The sequence below is a fragment of the Theropithecus gelada genome, chromosome 3 (assembly GCF_003255815.1).
Source record: "Theropithecus gelada isolate Dixy chromosome 3, Tgel_1.0, whole genome shotgun sequence".
NCBI classification, from domain to species: Eukaryota; Metazoa; Chordata; class Mammalia; order Primates; family Cercopithecidae; genus Theropithecus; species Theropithecus gelada.
Window position 1 is genome coordinate 36,876,777 of NC_037670.1, and position 26,931 is coordinate 36,903,707.

The window sequence follows — 26,931 nt, forward strand, 5'->3', positions numbered from 1 at the left end:
AAGGAACTTCTATCTTTATTTCCTATGTAAGATTCAAGATGCTGCAAAGAAAATATTAAAACACTGAACCAATGCTTATAATTATAGTAGTCCTGCCGTCTCTGCAGAGGATACCTTCCAAGACCCCCAGTGAATTCCCGAAACCTTGGATGGTACGAAACCCAATGTATACTATGTTTTTTCCTATGTGTACATACCTGTGATAAAGTTGGATTCACAAATTAGGCACAGTAAGTGATGCACAACAACTCATAATAAAATAGAGCAATTATGACACTCTGCTACCATCACTACTCTTGTGCTTTGGGGCTGTTATTAAGTCAAATAAGAGTTACTTTAACACAAGCACTATGATCAAGTGACCGATGGGCAGGTAGCATGTACAGCATGGTGACGCTGGACAAAGGGATGATTCACTTTCTGGACTGTATGGGTTTGAGATTTCATCACACTTCTCAGAATGGTACACAATTTAAAACTTATTGTTGGCTGGGCGTGGTGGCTCATGCCTGTAATCCTGGCACTTTCAGAGGCCAAGACAGGAGGATCTCTTGAGGCCAGGAGTTTGAGACCAGCCTGGGCAACATAGGACAACCCTGTCTCTTTCTTAAAATTAAATATAGGCCGGGCATGGTGGCTCACACCTGTAATCCCAGCACTTTGGGAGGCCGAGACGGGTGGACCACGAGATCAGGAAATCGAGACCATCCTGGCCAACATGGTGAAACCCCGTCTCTACTAAAAATACAAACATTACCCGGTGTGGTGGCGTGCACCTGTAGTCCCAGCTACTGAGGAGGCTGAGGCAGGAGAATCGCTTGAACCTGGGAGGCAGAGGTTACAGTGAGCCGAGATTGCGCCAATGCACTCCAACCTGGACAATAGAGAGTCCATCTCAAAAAAATAAATAAATATAAAAGAAAAATAAATCTCGTTTATAGAGCTTTCCATTTAATGTTTTTGGACTGAAACTGTGGAAAGCAAAACCATAGATAAGGGACGACTACTATAATTATGATAAAAATCAGGAACTTCATCTAGCCATGAGGACATTTGTGTTTCTGATTATTTAAATTTTTATTCTTGACTAAAATGATGAACTATATTTATATTTATATCTTTAAATATAAATGAACTATAGTTACATCTTTATAAATATAAATGAGCTATATATTTATATTTTTATATAAATGTAAATATTTTTATATCTATGTAAACATAGATATAAAACATGCTTTTTTTCCTCTCTGGATGTTTACTGGGGTTATTTAATAAAAACCTAGGGCTGATATTGGGAATTTTTGTTGGGATTTTAAATTTTAACATGTTTGGTTTGTTTTTTGTTTTGTTTCGTCGTTTGCTTTCTGAGCTGGGAGCTGATTGTGCTTGTGGCAACTGCTTTATCTAAAGGGTCTTGCTTTGCTTCGGAAGAAATTTTGTTACCTTGATTGCTGATGTTCTCCCCCTTAAATAAACCTCAGCTCCACCTCCTGGCTTCATGCCATTCTCCTGGCTCAGCCTCCTGAGTAGCTGGGACTACAGGCGCCTACCACCACGTCCGGCTAATTTTGTGTATCTTTATAGAGATGGGGTTTCACCGTGTTAGCCAGGATGGTCTCTATCTCCTGACCTTGTGATCCGCCCGTCTCAGCCTCCCAAAGTGCTGGGATTATAGGCGTAAGCCACTGTGCCTGGCTTACTGCTTCCATTTTAATAGTTAGTACAGTAGGAAAACTACGCATGGGCTTTATGTGTTTTGTTTTCTTTTGCTGTTTTTTTTTTTTTTTGAGACCGAGTCTCTCTCTGTCACCAGGCTGGAGTGCAGTGGTGTGATCTCAGCTCACTGCAGCATCCACCTTCTGGGTTCAAGCAATTCTCCTGCCTCAGCCTCCCGAGTAGCTGGGAATTAACAGGCATGCGCCACCACACCCAGCTAATTTTTGTATTTTTAGTAGAGACAGGGTTTCACCATGTTGGCCGGGATGGTCTTTATCTCTTGACCTCATGATCCGCCCGCCTCGGCCTCCCAGAGTGCTGGGATTACAGGTGCGCGCACCACCGTGCCCGGCCTAGTTCAAATTTTATAATCTCCACATCCATCTGCATATTAAAAATTGTCATTGTCGGTGTTAGAGAGAGAGAAGCTGAAGCACAGAAAATAACACACATGTCCTAGATTTCATGGCGGGAACTGGAAGTAAATTCTGTGTTTGGCTTATCACTGTATAAAGTTCTAGAACTAGTCTTTAGGGAAAAGCCCCATCTTCATGGGTTTTAATTTGTCAATTTGCAATTCTACCTGCTTGGAAATAGTCAACCTAATCAGTTACTGCCCTGTTGCACCAACTACTACCACAGGAACCTGAAGATGGTATGCAACCAACATGAGAAACAGATCCTTTTCTCCTGGTCATCAATGTGTACCCTACAAACAATTTGTTGGTTTTAAACTGTATAGAGGGAACCATGATGTGAATGAATATGCCTGCTACTGGGTTTATAGAAAACCAGCGACTCCTGAGGAAATTCTCAGCAGGGTTGTATTTCAGTGAAGTGGCAGCTAGAACCCCTTTAGAAAAATGCAGTAACTCACACTTTACTGTGCATAAAGTCGTGTCCCTCAGGGTGGGCTCTCAAGTGTCATAGAGTTTATGACTCATGAGTGCTGCAGCTTTGTGATCTAATAAACAAGTAAAAATGGTGGGAGAATTATATTCCTGTACAAAAAGCCACTTCACCTTTCATTATATAGAAAAAAAGCCATGGGAATATTAAATTTTTAGTGGCATTTTTCAGTTGAGCATTTTCTGTGATCTAAAGTGCCTGCATTGAGATATTAAGATACTTAACAAAGGAAAATAAAGAGAAGTCATAATAGCTGGATCCCTCTGGAGCTAGGCTACTGTGGCAGTGGCTTCAAGAGTAACTCTCTCAACACCCACCCCAGGATTCTGATTTAGAGATTTTTTTGTGTGTTCTCATAGCATATACCTCTACCACTGAATTTGTCCCCTGCTACACTGATTGATACCTTATTTTTAAATTTTGTTTTTAAAATAGATGGGTTTTTTTAGAGCAGTTTTAGGTTCACAGAAACATTGAGAAGAAGGTAAAAGGCTTCTCATAGACTTGCTACCTCCACACGTGCTTAGCCTCTCCTGTTATCAACATCCCCCACAGAGTGGTACATTTGTTACAATCGATGAACCAACATTGATACATCATTAGCACCCAAAGGTCATAGTTTCCCTGAGGGTTCAGTCTTGGTGGTATACCTTTTTTGGGTTTGGACAAATGTATAATGATATATGTCTGTCATTGTGGTATCATACAGAGTAGTTTCACTGCCCTAAAAATTCTCTGTGCTCTATCCGTTCATCCTCCCCCTACCCCCAACTGCCCAAACCCCTGGAAACCACTGATCTTTTTAATCTCTGGAGTTTTGCCTTTTCCAGAATGTCATAGAGTGGGAAGAATGTCATATAGTATGGAGCCTTTTCAGATGGGCTTCTTTCACTTAGCAATGTTAGTGAAGTTCCTCTGTGTCTTTTCATGAGTTCATAGGCCATTTCCTTTCAGTGCTGAATAACATTCCATTGTCTAGGTGTGTACCCCATCGTGTTATTTATCCATTCACAGTGCCTTATTTTTTAACTGATTTTTTTGGGGTCTGGGACTAAGGTAAGGTAAACAAGGCACTCAGGAATTGAGATTAAGAATTTTTAATGTGATATTTTTAAAAATCAAAATTACTGCAAAAAAACTCTATGATGAACAAAATATCAACTTTTTAAACAAAGATTGAGTCACGCCGAGCCCTCTGAATGTCATGGACAATCATAAGCAAATTTCTGTGTATCGTCTAACTCTCTGTGGACATTATCTTGCTCAGAGACCTTGCTCTCCCTCCAAGGAAGGCACTACTTCTCCTGTAGCCTTCTCAGGTCAAAGTTCTTTTCTCAAAATCCTCACAGCGTTGCCCCTACAGGTGGGAATGTCCTCTTTGCCTCTTCATTTTTGTTTCCAAACCACTCTTCCTTTCTCTTCCCTAAAAGCCTCCCCCACCTCAGCTGTGAAGTGCATGCTTTCAGACTAGATCGTTTTGCTCCTCCACCTGTTGGTCATCTCCAGACCTCTTTCTACCTCATCGACGTTCACCACTCAGACTTTGAAGATTTTAGCTCCTTCCTTGCTGTCATCCAGTGTAGCCACTCATTTGCTGATTCTTAAGTGATCCTAATATTGATCTCAGTGATCCTCCCAATATTCCAGTTTGTCAGTTCATGATTCTCACCCCTCCAATCACATTGTTTTCATCATTCTCCATCACCTGTTGCTTAAAATGGTCATATTATACTCCTTGCAATGACCAATAACTACAACTCCTCCAAAATTTTAATTTCAATTATCTGACTCTGCAAGTACTACTTATTACCACCTCACTTTCTCCAGTCATGTACGCCACACATTCTTTAGCCCCTGGAGTGTGATCAGTGGACTCAGACTCTGCTGGTCCTACCACCTTTTACCTGTGTCTAACTCCCCTCATATTCTCACTTTTGCCACTTCAGATTGCATGGCCCAGCATTCTAATCATGCCCTTGCTTATACCATCAGATCTCTCTATTCATTGTTATTTATTTGGCAAAACAGCCACCCTGGTGAAATGCAAGATTTATGCAAGGGAATGCACATTGTAGAAATAGATGTTTGTGTTTGTGTTTTTCTTTCAAATCTCATGAATAAATAGAAGTGGTTTGATATTTCACAAATGTGATTTAATCGAGTTTCACATTTCATTCTAAGTGTTCAGTAAACACCATGATTTATTCACAACAGTAATCAAAGCAAGGGACTGTAGTTAGTTATAGGAGCAAAGAGAATTCATGAGTTTATCTAAATGACACCCTTGATAAATTTTTGATAAATTATATTCATGTAAGTTACTTGGAATAAGAGGAGGATTTTTATATAGAAAGCTTTCTGTGTGTCATATTCTGTAAAATGTTTGTCTGATTAGTGAGATCTAGGGGGAGGTTGAATTTAAGTAAAGATAATATCCCCAGCCATATCTACTGTAACATTTATTTAGAACATTACAGACTATTATCCCACACCAATTTATTTCACACCAAAAATCACCCCATGCTTGTAAGAATCCTCCTTTCCCCCTCTTGTTTCTATTTGAGCTCCCCTGAGAAAATATTTTCTGTCTAAATGAGTGCAATAAATTAAAAGTTGCATTGATAAATATTTTGAATGGAATGGCTAGATGCTTGTTATTTGCATCTTTTTCTTTCTACTGGTTTTTTTTTTTAGCTTGGTCAGAAGTAGAGCAGGCTTGACTGTTAGGGAATAGCAGTACAAGTTGAGTATCCCAAATTTAAAAATCCAGAGTCTGAAATGCTCAAAAATCCAAAACTTTTTGAGTGCCAACATGATGCTTAAAGGAAATGCTCATTGCAGTATTTTGGATTTTGGACTTTTCAGATTTGAGATGCTCAACCAGTAAGTATATAGTGCAGATGTTCCAAAATCGGAAAAAGTTGGAGACCTTGAAAGCACTTCTGGTCCCAAGCATTTTGGATAAGGGACACTCCACCTGTATCTTACAGTGGAGGCTCATTAGATGCTTGTACATGCCAGCCCCTGCCTCAAATAACAATTGATTCTTTTTGTGTGCTCTCCCAGGTCTACCCTGAACTGCAGATCACCAATGTGGTAGAAGCCAACCAACCAGTGACCATCCAGAACTGGTGCAAGCGGGGCCGCAAGCAGTGCAAGACCCATCCCCACTTTGTGATTCCCTACCGCTGCTTAGGTGAGCCGGCCGGCCGTGGAGCTGGTGTTGACTGGGGACCTGGTCTTTAGGGAGGAAAAAGAGGATGCTCCTGTTAGCTCATGTACACAGACTTGTTCTTCAGCACGTCGCCACTCTGTGTTGTACTGTGTTTTGGACTCTTGCAGTTCCAGTCTGTGCACTGACACTCCAGGAGCAGTATTTTTGAGTTCTCTGCCTCAGAATGAATTTATCCAGGACGTTTATTGAAATTACAAATTCCTGAGCCAGTCCTAGGACTCCTGAATGAAAAATGCCTATAGGAGTGGATCCGGGAATTCTTATTTTACCGTGTCCCATAGATGATTCTCATGAACTGGGGCCTTGTGTGTTTCTTCACATAGACTTTCTAGAAGAAAGAATCTGATGTGAAGCTGAAGCATTTTGCTAATTTCTAAAAAAGAAAAAAAAAAAAGCTTTTTTACAATAACTACTCCTCTTATTTGGTGATAGTAGAGGAATTGGAATTGGGAAGGCTTTTTTTCTGCTTACATCAAACTGGAGGAAACACTTTGATCACTAATGTTTAATGTTTGTTTTGTCCCAAACCTCAAATTTACTTCAACCTTTTATTTTTAAAAATTGAGTAGTTTTATGTGGTATCGTGCTCTTTTCCTCTGGAAACTGTCATTCTCCATATTCAATCTAACTTGGTTATTAGTCTGTTCCTAGTTGTTGTTTTTGTGTGACCAGTCATTGCAGAAATCAAGTTCTTTGCTCTGATATCTTACATCCAGATGTTTTCCACAAGTGTATTCGTCAGTAGGCAGGTTGTAAATAAGGATATAGAGATTGTCTGTGGAGATTGTGGACAAATATTGATGTGCATTCTGATGACTTCTTATAAAAGTTAAAAGGAATATTTCAAAGAAAATCCAACAGCAAACCTAGAAAGTAAGGATAATTGCTGAAGATTCTGGAAATCTTTGTAATATGTGGTCAAAAATGAATGTCATAAGAGCATATTGATTGCTGTTCATTCATGTGCGTAATTTGAGACATAAAATGAAAACACTGGGCGTTAGAATGAAGATTTCACCTGGTGAATTTACTTACAATGTAATTTATTCACAATGTGATTGATGAAGAGAGTGTAGAAAACTAGATTCTTAAACATTTGATAATTCAAGAGTTTCCTTAAAAAACAAAAACAAACAAAAAACCTCCAAGTGAACAAACAGTACAAGTAATAAAAATATAAAAAGTGTCCTCAGATCTCAATATCAAGTCAGAAGATTTTATAATATTATAATTACACAGAGACTGTCCAAATATTCGTATTTGTTGTGATACACTGTACTATGTACCATTTAGTGAAACAACAGCCTAAGAAATGTGGTTTTAAATAATTAATCTCATCTAACAAACACCTATTTGATAGTAAAGTTAATGACCTGTCCTTACCTTATGTTTTTAACCATTATGGAAAGAGAACCACTTGAAAATGTATCATTCCACTAACAAATAATTACAGAGCTGTGATGCACAGGCTGGAGACTGGCAAGGAGAAATGGAGAGAAGCCCATAAAATAATTCTTTCTCTGGGAAGGAGTTTATTCCTGCCAAGGCTTTGCCATCAGCCATTATCAGATTTCTCTTTCATCCTCTGAACAGATTCTGGACTCCTTTGATGTGGAGGTACATAATTCAAGAAGATGGGTCACTTGCGACATGTTAAGCAAATTTCCCTGTTCTGGTGTAGTGTCTGATGTGAAATGAGCATGTTGACACTAACTGTTCTTGACTACTACGGGACTAGATAATCATTAGCTATTTCCTGTAGGTACTTGGCCTGTTCGAATCATTTTACCATATTTTCTCATTTTATGAATCACTGGTCCTTTTCCATTGGACCTGAAATTAGACCCTCATATGACAAGTAGAGCATATGTTGTCTCTTACTTTGTTATTAACCTTAGATTAGAATTAAGGAATATAGGCACTGCTTTTTTCTTAGGTAGTGGCAAATTTTCCAAAGATCTCAAATCCAGAGTTTTATACAGAGTTTATAAAATAACCTGGTAGAGTAGGCAGACTATGCCTTGTCTTTCCGGAAAAGGAATTGAAAAACAGGCTTTTCAATAGGGGTAACATAGGTAACATAGGTACGTAGGTGTAACTCATGTCCGTTTTACTTGCACTTAATAGGCAGGCAGTGTTGGTTCTTAGTCTCTCTTCACAGGCTATACAGCTACCGAGATCCAGAGAGGTTGAATCTCTTGCTGTAACTCACAGCAAATAAATGGGAGAGTCAGTACTGCAGTCAGCACTACAGTCCAAGATCTCTTGATTATTGGTCCAGTATTTTTTACAGTATAAACAAAAATTTGTTTTAAAGCAAATATTCACTATGAATTAGAGACAATAAATAACACTACAAAAGAAACTCACAGCTATCGTGTTGATAAAGGAGACAAGCATGACCTAGTATAGGATAAATCTCCATGTGATATGTTTTCTACTTTATAGTAGTAGTAGGTAACATTCTTACATATTATTGCTGCTTAACAAAGAATTACTGTTCAGCATTAACATAAGTATGCCCTAAAATCTCTGGACTGTATCCAAATACATGTTTTAGATGAAAGAGTTTTTTTTTTTTTTTTTTTGTAGCTAGCAAACAAAATAAGATTGTCTTAAACATTAAGCGTATTAAAATTCAAAACAAAGCTTGAAGAGAGAAAAATGCTTGTTATGTCTTACATGCAACCTTCCTAACCTCTTTATCAGATGAAGGATCCAGTGTGGCACTGGATTATTTTTCTGTAATATTTTACTTGGACATATGTGCTCTACATTTCTTGTCTGCATGGGGAAAGTATGTCAGGTTGCTGTTGCCATTTTCTTCCCATGGAGTGGCTAATTTCCCTTGAGAATAAGTTGGCTTTCTCAAAAATCTCACTCTTTGCTTTTGGTAGTACCTCTGCAACCAGAGGGTAAGATTCATCTTAATCATGTGAAATTTTATTAATTATCTCGTGTTATTCAAGCACATCATTACTGTTACTCAAGGAGAATATTTTCCTTGCAAAGCTTTCAACGCTTTCCATTTGAATGACTTCTCTTCGTGGTGTACTAGATCCACTGTTGAAATTGGCACTTTTCTGTGCTTGTCTCTGACCAGCAAAGGCAAGGAACATTGCGTAAAATAAATTACTGTTGAATTATTGGGGCAAAGTCAGGTTAATAGCTTAATCCAAAAGAAGAATTACAAGTTACAGAATTTTACCTTAAATGTCATTCTGTTTCATTTTGTAATTAAGACTTTGCAGATATGTAAGTAGTAATGACCAGAAATCTGATCAGATATGGTCAAATGAGAAAGGTATTCAGTTCATGTTGATTTTGAATTTTATTGTTTTAATACAATTTTAGGAAAAGCATGCCTTGTTTTCTAGGTTTCTTGGCTGCCTTTTATCAGTTATCTACAGCTATCTTCTTTCGCATGGAAAGGATGTATTTGAATACTCTGACATACCAGGGTAGTTCTTTGAATTTATGTAAACAACAATTTTCTTGAGACACATCAATACAACGCAATAGTTAGAAATGTCACATGAGAGTTCCCCAAACTTTAAAAATGGAGGTGAGGACGGAAAAACATTTTTATTGTAGACTTTAAGGATCTTGTAAATCCCTGCATGTAATCCAGTGTGCTAGAGAATTGGTGCCCATGGCGCCTCCTGTCCCCACCGACCTGCTCTGTGTAAATCCTACTAATTCTGAAGTCGTGGGAGATGCATGTGCAGGGGCTATACATGCACTGTGATGAGAATGGTACTTCATCATTCTCATTATTTAATGAGCCCAGCCTCTGCACACAAGAAGGATGCAAATTCTTGAATGTTCTTGATTGTTTACATCATGGTCTCATAAGGAATGACCAGAATTGCTGGGTATTTCTTCATCAGGGAAGGCTAATCAGCCATCCTTGGAGAGACATCAGACTCCTTTATATGTGGCCTTCCCATGGGACCTGTGAATGGTCCACGTTAATCATGCTTCAAAACCAGTATATGCAGCCTGATTCTCAACTAAGTAAAAGAAAACATGTCAAGAAAAGAAATCTTACCAGTGTTTATCTCCAAACAGTGGGATTACAGGTGATTTTGATTTTATTTAAGCCCTTTTCTATGGATTTGAATGATAAATGAGTAGCTTTTATCATCAGCAAAAGATAGACTATGAAATCAGTACATATAATTTTGTATCTGTATGTAGTACCATCGAATGGTAATAGAGAAAAGTAGAAAGACTTGAAAGTCGACACAGAATGATCATTAATTTGTTTTATCTCTTGGTAGTTGTACTTTATGAGCTTTATACATACAGTATGGGAAAATACACTTTAGTTTTAAAAACACCACGCTGCCAAATTAAAAGAAAATATGTTCGTTCATACGATCTTCAACAATATTTAAGCAGCGTTAATCATCACTAATTCTTCAGGAAGATTCGTGATCTTCCTTACTTTTTTTCCCTCCAAAATTGCATATGGCAGCCACATTGGCCAGAAGGAAGAATGGGAAGAGCTTACATTTATCTCATAGATTGCTTCTGGGTGAGGAAGACTTAGAAAGTGAAGCCCTCTTCCATTTGATTAAGCAAGAACACCTATAAAAATGGTGTCCTTCTAGATAGGTCATCCTCCGTGACTCACTGCTGCACTTCCTTGGCCCTGTCCCAAGTTCCACAGTGGCCTCAATCGCATTGGCTCCTGCTTGATTTGCTTTCTAAAACTCAGGACAGGGGATGAGTTGAGAAGACTGACTTTTTTAAGAGTCACGTTTTGAAAAGAAAGAAGCGTAGTGGTGTTTCTTGGCTCCATTTCCAATTTTGTTGCTTTTCGTTTTAATTATTGTACCTGGTATCGTGTCCTCTTTCTGGAACTTTTAACAACTAATGTTTTGATTGATAAGAGCTGTAATAGTATGGGTGATTTATACTTCATTACATCTTCAGTTTTGTCTTCTTTACTGGAGTTGTATTCAGGTGCCATAAAGTAACAGGAGGCATTGAAAAGAAACAATAACTTTTGAAAAACTGCTGTTATGGCTTATGAGTGGGCTTTGCTGATATTTTCTTGAAGCACAGAATTTAGCTATCTGTGTAGGTCCTAGATGACAGGTGAGAAAAAGAAACCCAGCTTATTTGGCATGATATTGTCCCAAGGCTTGTTAGTAATTGCTTTGAAAAATGAATAGCAAGGCTAATGGACATCTCATTTGTAGTACATGCTATGAATTGCAAATATGTGCTCAAAAGAAATTTCTCTGATTACAACAGTAATATATATTCAGTGTACAAAGTTGTGAAAATGTAACCACTAGCTAAAAATAATCAAAACCATTTGGCTTCCTTGCAGTCTACATTCTTTTCATATATGTTTTGCTTTTGTTTTTAGTGTTATATAATTGTTTCCTGTTTTGTGACTTGCTTTTTTCACCTAACATTTTTAGAATACCCTATCTGTGAAACTAAATATTCTTAGAGAGCATAATTTTTAATGTAGCATCACACCAGACACTGTAATGTGTTTACTCTTTATTTATGGTTATTTAGGTGGTTTTCTTTATTTTGTGGTGGTGTAATAGTTGTTATAAGTGATGCTGTGATAAACGTCCTGGTAGATAAATTTGTGTTTAGTTGATTTTTATATAACAGTTATTGGCGGAATGCCTTGCAAATCTTATAGTTGGTGTAATAAAATATATGTGTCACATAATTGTATATGAAAATATGGAGGAAAATTTTAATACTGATTTATGATCCTGAGTTTAACATAAGCATAGATACCCCTACATTTAGCTATGATTTTTTTTATTGATAGAGTAAAAGCACCTGTAATTTCTACTTAAAACCATTTAAAATAATTACTATTTAAATCTATTTAAACAATTTTAAATACTCCTTTTCCAAATTTCCACCTTAGAAAACAGTTAATTGAATATTATCAGAGAAATAAGTCCTACAAAACTGACCAATAAAAGGTCAAACTTATGTATTCATTGTGTATGTTTTATTGATCACCCACAGTGTGAGCGTCCCTAGAGGTGGCTGAAATGTGGGCCTTCCTCTTACACAGTAGATAGTGGGCGTGAAGGGGGATGGAATTTCAGCTCAGGAATTTAAGGCAGACTTGACAGGAAGTAGCATTGTGAGCCAAGATCTCAAGGATAAGATTTCAAGGCAAGAAAGGAGATGTATTTTAGGTATTCAGACAGAGGGTCAACAAAGTCTTTAAGGTAGGAACTGAAAGGATATGTGTAGAAGAACATGGTTCACACTTTTCAGAGAGAAGAGGTAATTGGTCATGATAAGAGTAGTAGTTTTTAAAAATCATTACTATTTTAATTCATTTATAATAAATACTATTATGTTATAATTTTAAAGTTTATATCCAAATAATTGTTTTCAAGATGGGAATGAATGTATACTGCTTTTATGTATACACATAATACTTTTTGCTTTTTGGTAACTAAGTTTATAATTTTTGAGGGCAGAAAATATTTTTGTTTTTCACTTACAAAGAAATTATTATTTTAACAAGTTTTTGACAGCAGTGCTTTATGCCAAAGGAAAATAAAGCAACATTTAAGATATCAAAGAAAGGCCGGGCGCGGTGGCTCACGCCTGTAATCCCAGCACTTTGGGAGGCCGAGGCGGGTGGATCACGAGGTCAGGAGATCGAGACCATCCTGGCTAACATGGTGAAACCCCGTCTCTACTAAAAATGCAAAAAATTAGCCGGGCGAAGCGGCGGGCGCCTGTAGTCCCAGCTACTCGGGGGGCTGAGGCAGGAGAATGGCGTGAACCCGGGAGGCGGAGCTTGCAGTGAGCCGAGATCGCGCCACTGCACTCCAGCCTGGGCGACTAAGCGAGACTCTGTCTCAAAAAAAAAAAAAAAAAAAGATATCAAAGAAAGCAAATGCAAAACAAAGATTATTTATTTATTTATTTATGTATTTATTTATTTTTGAGACGGAGTTTCACTCTTGTTGCCAAGGCTGGAGTGCAATGGCGTGATCTCGGCTCACTGCAACCTCCACCTCTTGGGTTCAAGCTATTCGCCTGCCTCAGCCTCCTAAGTAGCTGGGATTACAGGCACCCGCCACCACACCCAGCTAACTTTTGTCTTTTTAGTAGAGATGGGATTTCATCATGTTGGCCAGGTTGATCTTGAACTCCTGACCTCAGGTGATCCACCTGTCTCGGCCTCCTAAAATGCTGGGGTTACAGGCATGAGCCACTGTGCCCAGCCAAAACAAGGATTGTATATTCAATCAAACTGACATGCAGATATGATCACATGAAATAAATATCAACATACAATAACTCAGGGCATATTTTCACATTATTTTCCTGTAGAGTCTCCTAGAGAACAAGTTTCAGATAACCAGAATACCTAGAGAAAAACTGATATAAGGATGGGTAATGAGCATTAAGTAGAAACATAAAAACTAAGACTCAGTGATGGTAAAAAGTAGGATAATACAGTATTCCACAGCTATATGCTGTGACAATAGAGAGAGTCTGTAACTGTCAGGCCTCAGAGCCCAAGCTAAGCCATCGTGTCCCTTGTGACCTGCACATATACACCCAGATGGCCCGAAGCAAGTGAAGAATCACAAAAGAAGTGAAAATGGCCTGTTCCACCACAAAAGAAGTGAAAATGGCCGGTCCTTGCCTTAACTGATGACATTACCTTGTGAAATTCCTTTTTCTGGCTCATCCTGGCTTAAAAGCTCCCCCACTGAGCACCTTATGACCCCCACCCCTGCCCACCAGAGAACAACCCCCTTTGACTGTAATTTTCCTTTACCTACCCAAATCTTATAAAACGGCCCCACCCCTATCTCCCTTCTTTGACTCTCTTTTTGGACTCAGCCCGCCTGCACCCAGGTGAAATAAACAGCCCTGTTGCTCACACAAAGCCTGTTTGGTGGTCTCTTCACACGGACACGAGTGAAAGTAACGTTAATGGGGAAAAATGAGAAGAAGATGTGCATAAAGAAACATTAACTTTTTATATTAATGGTAGTAGTATTAGTGTGTAATTCTGAGCCTGGTGTATAAGTAATGTGGCATAATATAAGTGAATAGTTGTGTGATATTTTAATTCAATCATCCCGTGTATTTGAGACTCAGAATTTTTGATGTGGAAAAAGAAGATTCACATGTAACATATAATCTATTAAAATGATACCCTGTAGTCATGAGTTTGACTTCTAGGTATCATTTCTCAGTATAACATATCGTAGATTTCAGATAACGTTTTTCCCCATAAATACTGTCCACTGCAGGCCTAAAAATAATGAAAAGGCCTAAAAGACCAACTCAGTAGCAGTAAACACCAGTACTGCACCTAGATTATGGTCTTTAGAAACCATTTTCCAGTAAAAGACATCAGTAATCTTTGGAAAGCAGGAATTTTTTTTTTTCTTCTTCTTCTTTTTTTGAGACGGAGTCTTGCTCTGTCGCCCAGGCTGGAGTGCAGTGGTGCCATCTTGGCTCACTGCAAGCTCTGCCTCTGGGGTTCAGGCCATTCTCTGCCTCAGCCTGCCGAGTAGTTGGGATTACAGGCGCCCGCCACCACGCCCGGCTAATTTTTTTCATATTTTTAGTAGAGAAGGAGTTTCACCACCTTGGCCAGTCTGGTCTTGAACTCCTCACCTCATGATCCACCTGCGTCGGCCTCCCGAAGTGCTGGGATTACAGGCATAAGCCACCACAACCCAGCAGAAAGCAGGAAATTTTCTAAAAGCTATTTTAATTAAGTCCTGTAAAAAAAATGAGCAGAAAGAAAAAACATAAAAAAAAAAACCTTAAAAAATGAGCAGAATCTTAGGAATCACCTGCGACTTTGGTTATTCATGCTTAGCCATTTCTGTAGGAAATTCCAGCACTATTTGAGTGAGACCACTGATTATATATGTGTGTTGTAGCTGTCTCCAAGAGATAATGGAATTCACAAATCAAAACTTTGAGATTATTAAGTGTTACAAGTGAAGTATAACCCCTGTCATTGGCTTTCAAATGAACAGCTAGACATATTTTGTGTTGATTTCTTATGGATACTGCTTTTTTTGTTTGTTTGTTTGTTTGTTTATTGAGATGGAATTTTGCTTGTCGCCCAGGCTGAAGTGCAATGGCAAGATCTTGGCTCACTGCAACCTCCGCCTCCCAGGTTCAAGTGACTCTCCTCCCTCAACCTCCCAAGTAGCTGGGATTACAGACGCACACCACCACGCCTAGCAGATTTTTGTATTTTTAATAGAGACAGGGTTTCACCATGTTGGCCAGGCTGTTTTCAAACTTCTGACCTCAGGTGATCCACCCGCTTTGATCTCCCAAAGTGTTGGGATTACAGGCGTTAGCCCCCATGCCTGGCCTAGATAGGCTTTTAGTTGGTTTCTATATACAGTATATATAGGGAGAAACAGGCTAAGACAGACACTGGTATCCAGAGAAGTGAAAAAAATAAAGTGAGGTATAATTTAAATTTCACACGGTCATGGTCACATGTTTCAGCTTTTTGCACCTGTTATATAAAAAAGACAAAAATGCCTTTAGAGGCACAAGTTTTCAGAACTTCCTGAAGCTGTGTCATAATTTTAAAATGCCATTAAAAAATGCCATCAGATTTAATAACATATCAGCTGAACACTGTGGATTTCTGTTAACGTTGAGTCTTCAAAAATTTCTCCCTGTATTGGGAATTAGTACTGTTATGTCAGATCTGGTGGTCTGAAGTGTGAACCTTTCTGTGCCAACCAGTAAACAGCTGCTTCTGCTTTATAGCTGGGTAATTCAGTCTTGGAAATTCTTAGATAATTCCCACACCATTTCGGCTTGCTGTTTTAACATAAATGTAATATGAACAATATTTTTAGCTAACCTCAAACTGTGTTTATTGTCGTGGAATTTTCTGTTTTATTCTGAGGTAAATGATTGCAAATGGTTATGATGAAGAATCAGAGAAGAAAGTGGACTTTCATCAAAGTTCTCTTTCTACTCCAGCCGCTTCTGAACATCTTTCTCAAGCACTGTGTTTCCATCAGTCCCTACCCCAGCAGAGAAAGGAAACAGTTTTCCCTTTTGTCTTTAGAACCCTCTTTTCATCATGTCATTTCCCAAAACAAATAAAAATCTTGAGATACTGTCTTGATTTTTTTTTTTTTTTTTTTGGAGACGGAGTTTCACTCTTTGTTGCCCAGGCTGGAGTGCAGTGGCGTGATCTCGGCTCACCCCAACCTCCGCCTCCTGGGTTCAAGCAATTCTCCTGTCTCAGCCTCCCTAGTAGCTGGGATTACTGGCATGTGCCACCACGCCCAGCTAATTTTGTATTTTTAGTAGAGACGGGGTTTCTCCATGTTGGTCAGGCTGGTCTCGAACTCCCGACCTCAGGTGATCTGCCCACCTCGGCCTCCCAAAGAGCTGGGATTACAGGCGTGAGCCACCATGCCCTGCCGAGTTTGATTTTTTTTTTTTTTTTAATCATTCAAGCCAGTAAATAACTTTCCAGACAGCTGTAGTAGAAAAGAGAATTTGTGTGTGACAGAACTGATGGAAGATTTTGCGATTGAGAGCTCTATGGTTAATGCCATGTGATAATTGTAGCCAGATGAAGAATATGAAATTTAAGGAAGTGTTTTAGAGTGGTACAGATAGCTATTATTATGATTCTTGGGGTGGAAGAGTAGCTTACATCCAACATAAAAAAAAATGGCATTAACTGAATTAACTTCAGCCTTTGACATGAAACCCAAGCTCTCATTATGTTTTAAATAATGAACTACATTAAAAATAGTATATAAATATGTAAAATGTATTAGACACAGACTTCTCATAATTATAGGGAACTTTTGATGTATTTCTTCCCTATGAAAAGAACTAAAGAAATGCTTTTGTGTGGACTTAAAATTTTTCAGTTTTACTATTGTGAATTAGGTACAGCATATCTTTATAATAATTCCAAATAATACCCATTAAAGCAGAACTGGTTATTTACTTATTATGAAGGGAATACTGAAATGAAATTAAGGAAATTTTTTCTCACATATTATATTTTTAAAAAGTTATTTGATGTTTGTACTTAAAGAATGGTTTTTTAAAAGCCAATTCTCATTTAGCATTGAGGAAAAAAATATGCTTTTTTTCAGGTACACAAAAGCATCATGGATGTAAGAAATAACATAAAAATGAATCTACAGTCTGGGTTAAGATGTATTTTAATTTCAATGTCAAAGGCTGTTAGGAAATATTCAGATTTTAGTACTTGACAAAGAAGGCTCTCGATATTTAGTTTAATGTTCAGTCAAGGGATAAATTCTGTCGTCTTTCTCTTTTATCATATTAGTCGCTGAATGGCTTCATTAAACATTCCCTCTTCCATATCCCTTGATAAATATCAGTTTGGTGATGCATCCCAGGAGTGTCTGTCTGGTTTTTTTTTTTTTTTCCTTCTCCTGTCAGTGAGTCTTAGGCTTTGGCTTTGAAACCCTACAGTGAAGGGAAATCTTAGGCAACAGCTGTGCAACCGTCTGGAGAGCAGCTAGTCCAGATTGGAGGAGACGAACAGGGCTGGTCCCAGGAGAGAGGCCTCCAGGAAAAAATGGCATTGATGCATTACCTTCCTTAAAGGATTTTCCTGTACTTAGCATGCTTTTTAGGGTTCTACTGGAGAGTTTGGGAAAGATATAGTATTGATGGGTGCGTAGAAAATGAGGCAGTTTTTAAAAATGGGGCAAATATTAACTGTAGACAAAGAAAAACCAAAAGTACAAAATGACAAAGAGTTGTAACATACAAAGATAAAAATACGCCCAAGTATGAGCATTCTGGCACTCACAATACAAATGCCATATACGGGGTAAAACTATACCAGTAGGATGGTGGGAAGGGAAAGGGGTGGGCTCATGTTCCATAGTGGGAAGACCTACAGTGGAAAAATCAGGAGAAGAGCTATTTAAGCACAGAGTTTAGGGTGTAAGTTGAAGAGACAACTAAATGAGATGGCCATGAATGATTTTTATGACCTCCTCTTGTTATGGGGAAATCGATCAAGGAGGCCTAGATTTGATGGCAGGAAGACGTTGAGTTTAAGGTTTCCAGACTTTTTTTTTTTTAATCTGGAAAATTTCTTTTAAACTTAGAAGTTGCAAGTCAAGTTACTCTTAAAGGCGTCCTAATTTGGTTGTCTAACTTGGAATTAGATAAAGCTAAACTGTGGTTTAACTGAGCTGAGTTTGTTTTATGCTATATCCCAACTTTACAAGATGTTTGCTTTTTCTTGGGTATAACTTACGATTATGCCATATGTAAAATTACCTTTATGCCCATTTGACAGACTTTAGGGCTGAATTTCCCTGTGTAAGATGTTGTAGAGGTTGTACTTGTGATTGTTTTTACTCTAGGAACATGTTGATCTTCACTTCTTTAGTGATCGGGTGTTTGTTTAGGAACTTCAAACTCATCGTGATCAAAACTAGACTCATGCTCCCTAAATAGTCTCCCCTGACCACAAATCTGTTGGAAACTTCCAATCCTAATTAATAATCATAAACTTTTTAATGTAGGTCATATGGGGGGGCGTTGCTGTAAGCATAGGAGGTAGGGAGATGGTAGTGTGAGCTGGAGCATATGGTAAAAGTCGTTTGAAAGAAAGTAGAGCCGTGATGTGGATCCTGAGGGATATGTAAAGAAAATGAAGAGGTGTAGGTTTAAAAATGTTTATGGGGCCTGGGGGTGGTAGCTCACACCTGTTAATCCCAGGACTTTGGGAGGCCCAGGCGGGTGGATCACCTGAGCTCAGGAGTTCGAGACCAGCCTGGCCAACATGGTGAAACCCCATCTCTACTAAAAATACAAAAATTAGCCAGGCGTGGTGGCGGGCACCTGTAATCCCAGCTGCTCAGCAGTCTGAGGCAGGACAATCACTTGAACCCGGGAAGCGGAGGTTGCAGTGAGCCGAGATGGAGCCACTGCACTCCAGCCTGGGCGACAAGAGCGAAACTGCATCTTCATAAATAAATAAATAAATAAATAATTTATGGGGATGTTCCAGGGAAAATAGTTTGTGTTGGGNTAAATAAATAAATAAATAATTTATGGGGATGTTCCAGGGAAAATAGTTTGTGTTGGGAGCATTGAGAAATTATAATAGAAAATTAGAATAGAACGGAGGTGGTTCCTTAAAGTTGGAACACTTGTAGAGATTTTTAATTTGGAAAGACATTAATTCGTTTGATTATTTCTCTTATTCGATGTCCAGAAAAATATCTGTACATTCAATGTGGTTTTATTTGTGCTGCACATGTCATTAATATGCTAAGTTACCTCTAAGATACCTGCTTTCTTAGTCTTTGTTACGCTGTAAATTCTGGGCATCAGGATATAACTTTTTATTATGTTAGCTCTTTTAATAGATGATGCAATTGGATTGGAGAAAAAACTGATTGTATTCTGGAGTAATACTTTCATAGCCTGTAGTATCCTGCAAATAGCTCCTGGTCATCTTTGAATTTTACTAGCAAACTTGTAGGGTGATAAGTTGGGAGAAAGTATTATAATCAGTGGCTTTGAGGGCCTGATGAGAGGAAACAATAATTGTACAACTATACTGTGAATAAGTAGTGAATGATGCTGACGGTTAGCCCTTTCCTGCGGTGCCTAGACATTTGGAAATAACTGTTTTTTGTTCAAAATGTAAGCTCTTCGATAATTGAGACTTTTATTAATTCACTGAAATATTCCCAGAGCTTGAACATGTCTGGCACATAGTATATACTTAATAAATATATTATTTATTATATATTATAGATAATTATATATTATATGTCATAAATTATATATTACATATATAATATATTATATATACGCCTATAAAATGAATGGAGGATGTAGCTGAATATTGGAACAGGAAAGGGAAAGGAAAGAATAGCCCAAAGATTAGAAAGACAGAAGATGTTGAGCGGCAATTTCACATGCCTAAAAGAATTTCTGAGATTATGGCAAAATCATTTACTTTACTTACTCCTTACTGATCAACAAAGGAGGAGCAGGTTTTATGTAACAACCAAGAAGTAACATAGGGATCTCAGATGAGAAGAAACCAAGTGTCTTAGGATCTTAATAAAAAGAACACTAAACTCCAGAAATAGGGTTAAATTTATGCTACACATGTCTAGTAAAAAGTCAGTGTATCGGAGGCATCTGTGTTTAGAGATAAAACATACCATTAGATTCGTTTATAATAGTTTCATTGTCCTTAGTTTTCAAGGCTAATGATAAAGACTTTTGTTTGTTTGTTTGAGACGCAGTCTCGCTCTGTCACAAAGCTGGAGTGCAGTGGCACAATATCTGCTCGCTGTAACCTCCACCTCCTGGGTTCAAGCTATTCTCTTGCCTCAGCCTCCCAAGTAGCCAGGACTACAGGTGCCCTCTACCATGCCCGGCTAATTTTTGTAATTTTAGTAGAGTGGGGGTTTCACTATGTTGGCCACAATGGTCTCGATAGCCTGACCTCAATAGATCCGCCCACCTCGGCCTAGTGCTGGAATTACAGGCATGAGCCACCACACCTGGCCTAAAGAATTATTTTTAACAGAAATCTGCTTCTAGGTATTATTTAGTGGTAATAGATTTTAGAAATTTCATATTCTTACATTGTACCTTAAAGGTTAGGATACTGTTTATGAATGCTAAACATGAACTCCTGTCATCCTATTTTAGTGTCTTTATTAAATGATTACATGAATGTGGTATTTCAGTAGGCGATGTATTAATAGATGTAGGTACTCCTCTCCTAAAGCTTTAAGTATATTTATGCCATGAAAAATTGGGGGGGCATTTTCTTTATTTATTGATTAGGTACCTGTATTTTCAAGAATATTACCCAGCTTCAGTTCCCTCAAATATTTTCTTCTAGTGTTAACTACCTTGCGAGAATATGGTATAACATTTTTAAAATATATTTTTGAAGGTTTGGATGTCACTGAAGATCCCCCTATTTATTGGATGGTATCTTTATCAACTGGGAAGATAATTAGTTTCCCAATGTTGCTATGTTTTTATGAATAGGTCCTGTAGCTCTTGCTTTCTTGAAAGCTTAGAATTGATTGTAAGCCGTGAACTAATGATATTCTCTAAACATATTTAAGATGAGTAGGCTCATGTTCGGTATGTCAAGAAGTTGCCTTGTTTTACTATTTAAATAATTTGAGCTTAGTTTTCTTTTTCCACATTTGTTCTAAATTTTTAGGTGAGTCTAAATTCCTGGGCATCTGTGCACCTTATTTCTTCAGTAAGTTCTTTAACCTCATTGTATCTGATCTTTGACTTCATAAAGACCCTTGGCCTACTGACCCTGTATTTAATTTCACCAGATCAGTGGTATTTAGCCATCTCATATTTTTCCTCTTCTTTAGAGCTCCCTAGTCTCTCACTCCAGTCATTCAACTCTGTGTGTTCCTTTAACTTCCACCCTTGCTCTGTCTCTTCACGGCCATGCTTCTTTATATGGTAGTCAGAAGTTCCTGTGTGATCTTAGTAACCTCTAGTCCCTCCACAGTCACCTGTTATCAGGCATCTGTTCCTTGAGCTCCAGGGAATGAGCTCTTTGCTATCTTTCTGGTTGTCGGACTCACTGGGCACTGTTGTGTCCTCCACAGTCTCTCAGTGGCATCAGGCCCTGTTGATGGGTGCATTCTCCCCACACTGATGTCATTCTGCTGCTTCTGGTTGTCTTTCTGCTGTCCTCCATTTTCCTTTCAGGCTCCCTTCCCACCCACCCACCTTTTGCAATATTTAGGATCCAGAAATTCCAAATATTGCAAAATATTTAGAATCAGAATTCAGAAATTCTAAATATCAGTGTTTAATAGGAGTCCCCTGGGGTTGTCCATCTTCTCACATAATACATGCTTGCTCGGAGATCTCATCAGTGCAGTGGTTTTTCAGAGGCCTGCACTGATGATTCCTGAGTCATTATGTCCAGGCCAGGCCTCATACATACTATTTACCAGTCCTCTTTCTGCGGGTGCTCCACCAAGAGTTCAGATGCAATGGGATACTTCATCTAAGATGTACACCAGTTCCTTATCAAAAAACGGCAACTTCAGGCTTCTTAGGTGAAACAGAGAACTCTTGAACATGGCATATGTCTGTTATTCCATTTTTCTCTGTTGGCTTATTGCTGAGTACCATTTGGGATAAAAATCTGTTTTGGGCAAAGGATAGGATTGTTTTATTAAATTCTCCAAGACCCTTGATTTTATGCAGAGAACTAATTAAATTTGAATGAGTTTAATGTGGAAACCCTGCTATTGATGCAGAAATCAACCTGATTCTGAACTATCACCAGAATCAAGTATTTTTGTTGTTGTTGCTTTCTGTTTTTTTGCTTTTGCTGTCTCTGCTGGTAAATAACAACTAGTATGTAAGAATCAAATGAAACAAGCATAAATCCCTAGGAAATACTTATGTATTCATTTTTAACGATTGAAGATGTGAAGATATATAATTAAGTATAATCCTCTCAAAGTTTGACGTTGAAAAGTATTTCAAATACTTCAACTTAAATATATTTTTTGCAAAATGTCTTTTTTTTAAAAAAAACAGATGTGGTCTCAGCGGTGTAATTATCATCTTACAGTGTGAGGAGGAGAGCTTACAGTTGTACCAAAATTTATAACTGGGAAGAAGAGAATGTGAAATAATCCACAAACCTAGAAAACTGTCCTATATAGGAATACCAATTAAACAGCTACTAAAAATGAGTGTAAAACGACAATATGGCTTTATCAAATGCTTAGGATCTGGAAAACTGCACATATTGCCTGTTATTGATTGTTACAGTTCATGAATGTTCTTTTGCACGTGACAACTGTTATCAAAGATGTCTTTTGTACTTCTTGGTACACCAGTTGGCTTTTTAACCCATCAGCTCTGTTTTCCCCCAGAGGTGGCCTACTCTAGATGGCTTTAAAAATACACATTTTCCAGGGACTTACGTAAATAACCAACTACCCTGTTATGGAAACTTAAAAGCGAAGGCCCCGAGATACCCAGACAGTTTGAACATAAACCAAAAATGAAGTGACTCTAGAATTGCCGTGTAATAGCATGAATGATACCCAGACAGTTTGAACATAAACCAAAAATGAAGTGACTCTCTAGAATTGCCGTGTAATAGCATGAGTGGGGAGGAGGTCCTTCAAGAGAGGGAGCTGACGTTTTTCTTCCTTGTGGGTGACCTTGAGTACACACTTTATTTAGTCATTAAATGGGTCACCTTAAGCTTAGAGAATGAAGGTCCTACGGCCTGTTGATTTTATCGTTGTCAGAAACTCTCTGCCTTTGGCCCCCAAATGGTAAATCACCTTTCTTAGAAGATTCTCATATCCAGATATTCTTACCAAATCAGAATCTTTTCTCAGCATTTTCTTCAAAAACCACAGTTCTGGGTTAAAACACCTCAGATCCTAACTATAATTTTCCTTTCATGTACATTTTAGTCATCTTTATAATTTTAAATCAAAGGTAGGAACTACATTATTTGAAATGAGGGTTAACCCCCTCTAATTATAAGCATTAATCACACACAGTTTTTTCATTTCTAAATGTTAAATATAAAAAGGGAGCTATCTCTTCTTCAAACACTTTCTGTTGCCTTCTGTGTGCGGCAGGACCTTACTTTGAAAGACTATTTAAAGCTTAATTTGATTTAAAGGCTGAGTTTCTGCTTACTTGGAATCCTTGCTCTTCAAAATATTTGCTCCCTGGAGAGGGAAACTGAAGATGGAGTTTTCACATGACTTTGGATTGTTGACCTGGAAGACGTTTGGGGCAATAGGATGGGCTAGGGCACCGTTCCACTGCTTTCTGTTTGAGTAGCGTCAGGAAAGGAAGGCGGGGCTTGCTGTGTGCAAGCAGGAAAACATAGTCTGAAGATGTTTGAAGCCTGAATGCACTTTCATTTGATGCCTTGCTTTATTGCTTAAGAGAATTTTAAACTGCTGCATCCGCAAATGTGCTGCAGCCCATAATGACGCATATTTAAATGATTTTTGCATCTAAACAAATGCATTCACTCTTTGCCTGGTGTGTACAATTTGAATGACACTCGTGCTCTGTCTGGAAGGAACAGACGTTTTTCATTATGAAATTCAGTCAAGCAGAAAAGTAGCAAAGGGAGCAGAAATTTCCATTTACATCTATGATGGAAGTTGTAGTGATAAAAGAAGATGACTAAGTTGAAGAACAGCCTTGTTCTCGTTCTGCTATCCGACATGGGATCTTGTCACTTTGGTAATAGTTTTTAAACTTACGTTATTGAGGAAGGCTCTGATCAAAAGTCTCAAATTATACATGTTCTTCAACCTTAAATTTTTCTGGGTGTTTTGTTTGGTTTTTTGGTTATCTATAGATAGATTTGAGTATCTCTTTTTTTCCTTAAAATCCATTACTTATTAGTAATAAAGACTTAAGTGGTAGCTTTATGCTCCATTATCACAGAGATTCACCATACTTTTTAGTTTTTACTTATGAGCCTCAGCAGGTGTAGACAGATACCTTAGTTGCCACTGATAACATCCAGTTGCCACTAGATCAAGAAATGGATCAGAATTCTCCAGGGACATTTTCTGCTAAAGAAGAGTTGGTGATGATCTTCCTTTTGGAAGCCTAAATGTGGTTAAACCCTCTTCCTTAGAAGTCCAGAAATTCAATTATTTCAGCTCTCTGTGGAGTGATGAGTCCTGCCAAATTGATTTACAATAATGAAACTAAGTCTCGTTTACAAATCTAAGTGGCAATTTCTAAGTCGATAGAGGAGTGGTAACAGAAAGAGAGATTCTAATTTATCTAGGGGTCTATCCGTGTTTGAACAGATTATGTGATTTTTGAAACATGATTCAAAAAGGATGTTGATTTTCATTGAAAAGCTTGATGAATCACATATACTTACTTTGTTATTCTATTAGATATTATCTTCCTCATCCCTAGGTAGTGCTACCAGTACAGTGACAGAATTCAAATCCTTATTTTTCCTCTGTTCTAACAGAGCTTTGTAAACACATAGCAATGTTGTAATGCTTGGTAAAAGGGGGTGCCAGTTTCAAGTACTATATCCTAATTACCTCATGGCTAACTCTTTTGTTATTGTTAACAATATTGTTAACTCTTTTTGTTAAATTCAATGACGTCTTTTTTCTTTCTCATTCTCTGTGTACTTTTTGCCCTAAATAGCTCTGCATCTTTTTAAGATACACGTTTGTTTTTTCTTGGAGGTTTTTAGTTAGAAAATGCCTGAAATATATAGAGCAACATTTGTTCCTCTGATGGTTAAATTACATTGTCTCCCAAAGTGAGAGATTTTAAGTCTGGACTATACCCAGGAGAATCTAAAAGAGGCACTAATAAGCTCTTGAAGAGCACAGTGGGGTGGTTGTGTATTTATTGAGTCTCACACTTAGGAGAGAAATAGGCTGGACCAAATGAGCCTGGGCATCAAGAGCACGTGGGTGGTCGTTGGTGATACGCGCAGTGATGAGTGTGTGTGCTGAGGGTCCTAGACCAGACTGGCAGGGAAATGAAATGAAGGCACTGAAGCCTCCCCTGATAACCGCAGAGAGTGCTGCAGCATCCAGGACCTCGGGGTCATGATGAATAAGCTGGAGTGGAGGAAAGGGAGAAGAAGGATGGAAAGGACGAGTTTCTGACCAAAAAGTGGTTTACTGGAGTGCTGTGTCTGAGTATTACATGATCTGAGGTCCATGAGGTCCAGCTTTGGGAGTGTGGAGAGTGAGTGGAGTAGAGGTATAGTCCCATGGTCTTCTGATTCGCAGACATTCATCAGCGATAAGTATCTGTTGAGAAAGTGGAAGCCTGGCATCGTGGGAAAGGGGGCCTGGGTTCTACAACCAGATAGAATGTGTTCAGCAGGAGCCATGTTTTGGGCTCCTCACAGTGTTCAATGTTAGTTCTGTTCCCTTCTCTTGCTTCCACATAGGAAAGACTTTGACCCACTGAGGAATTAGTCATTGTCCTTTGGGTACACTTCTGGGATTTGATAATCAGTTGGGCACTGGATTCTAGTGCATTTGCTATAAGTAATTAATACCCTGCAAATGGAAGCATGCAGCAAGCGCCTGGGAATGCCTAGTGAAAGGTCAGAATTGAAAGAGTGGAGGAGGCTGTTGACCTTTAGGCATGGATGATATGTCTGAGTGAGAAAGCAAGACGAGTAGAAGACAAGAGTCTTACTTTATAATCAGAATTATCACAAGAGGAGCCAGTGAGAGGGAAAGAATGATTATCTTGAGGTAGATTGGTGGAAACTGGAGAAGACTGAATTTAAAGAAGAAAAGTGGGCCGAATTCAGTGGCCCATGCCTAGAATCCCAGCAACTTGGGAGGCTGAAGCTAGGAGAGTTGCTTGAGGCCAGGAGTTTGAGATCAGCTTGGGCAACGTGGCAAGACCCCTGTCTCTACAAAAAATAATTTAAAAAACAGTTAGCCAGGCATGTTGGCGTGTGTCGGTAGTCCCAGCTACTTGGGAGGCTAAGACAGGAAGGTTGTCTGAGCCCAGGAGGCTGCAGTGAGCTATGATCACACCACTGCACTCCAGCCTGGGTGACAGAGGGTATCCCCAGCTCTCTAAAAAAAAAAAAAAAAGGAAGAACGTGATGTGGCAGAGTAGTCAGAGAACTTGAGGGCTGAGAAGAGACTGATGGCATTTGTTGCTCTTGATCTTGAAAGAAAGTTGCAGATTGTTGGAGCAAGGCCAGATGGTAATAGGTTGGAAAGAACAAGTGAGGGGCATGAGAGTGACAGCCCGCAACTCCATTAAGAAGTTATCTGTGAAAATGCCTCTTCCTGTCTTGATTATAGCTTTCCTCACACATGGCTTTCTGAGTATGGTATGTGAAAATAGCATGCCGTATATCTTTACCTTCCCATATGATTTAAGGTTTTGGTAATGATTGGTGGTTCTTTTGCCTCACCGTACCCCAGCCTGGTTGGTATTTTGTCAGCGATTATGTGGTTTTTAAAAAGGCTTGTGTATAACCTTAATTAATTGCATCTCTAAAA

At 38.5% G+C, this 26,931-nt stretch overlaps 1 protein-coding gene across 10 annotated transcripts in view; it reads left to right on the forward strand.

The window, feature by feature from the left end:
• The window catches only part of APP (amyloid beta precursor protein), a 288,793-nt gene that overhangs the window by 76,828 nt on the left and 185,034 nt on the right, over positions 1 to 26,931 (forward strand). For all 10 annotated transcript variants that reach the window (XM_025378892.1, XM_025378883.1, XM_025378884.1 and 7 more), the window contains one exon: positions 5,692 to 5,821. In XM_025378892.1, the coding sequence (XP_025234677.1) occupies positions 5,692 to 5,821 (130 nt within the window). The remainder of the gene's footprint in view (positions 1 to 5,691; positions 5,822 to 26,931) is intronic.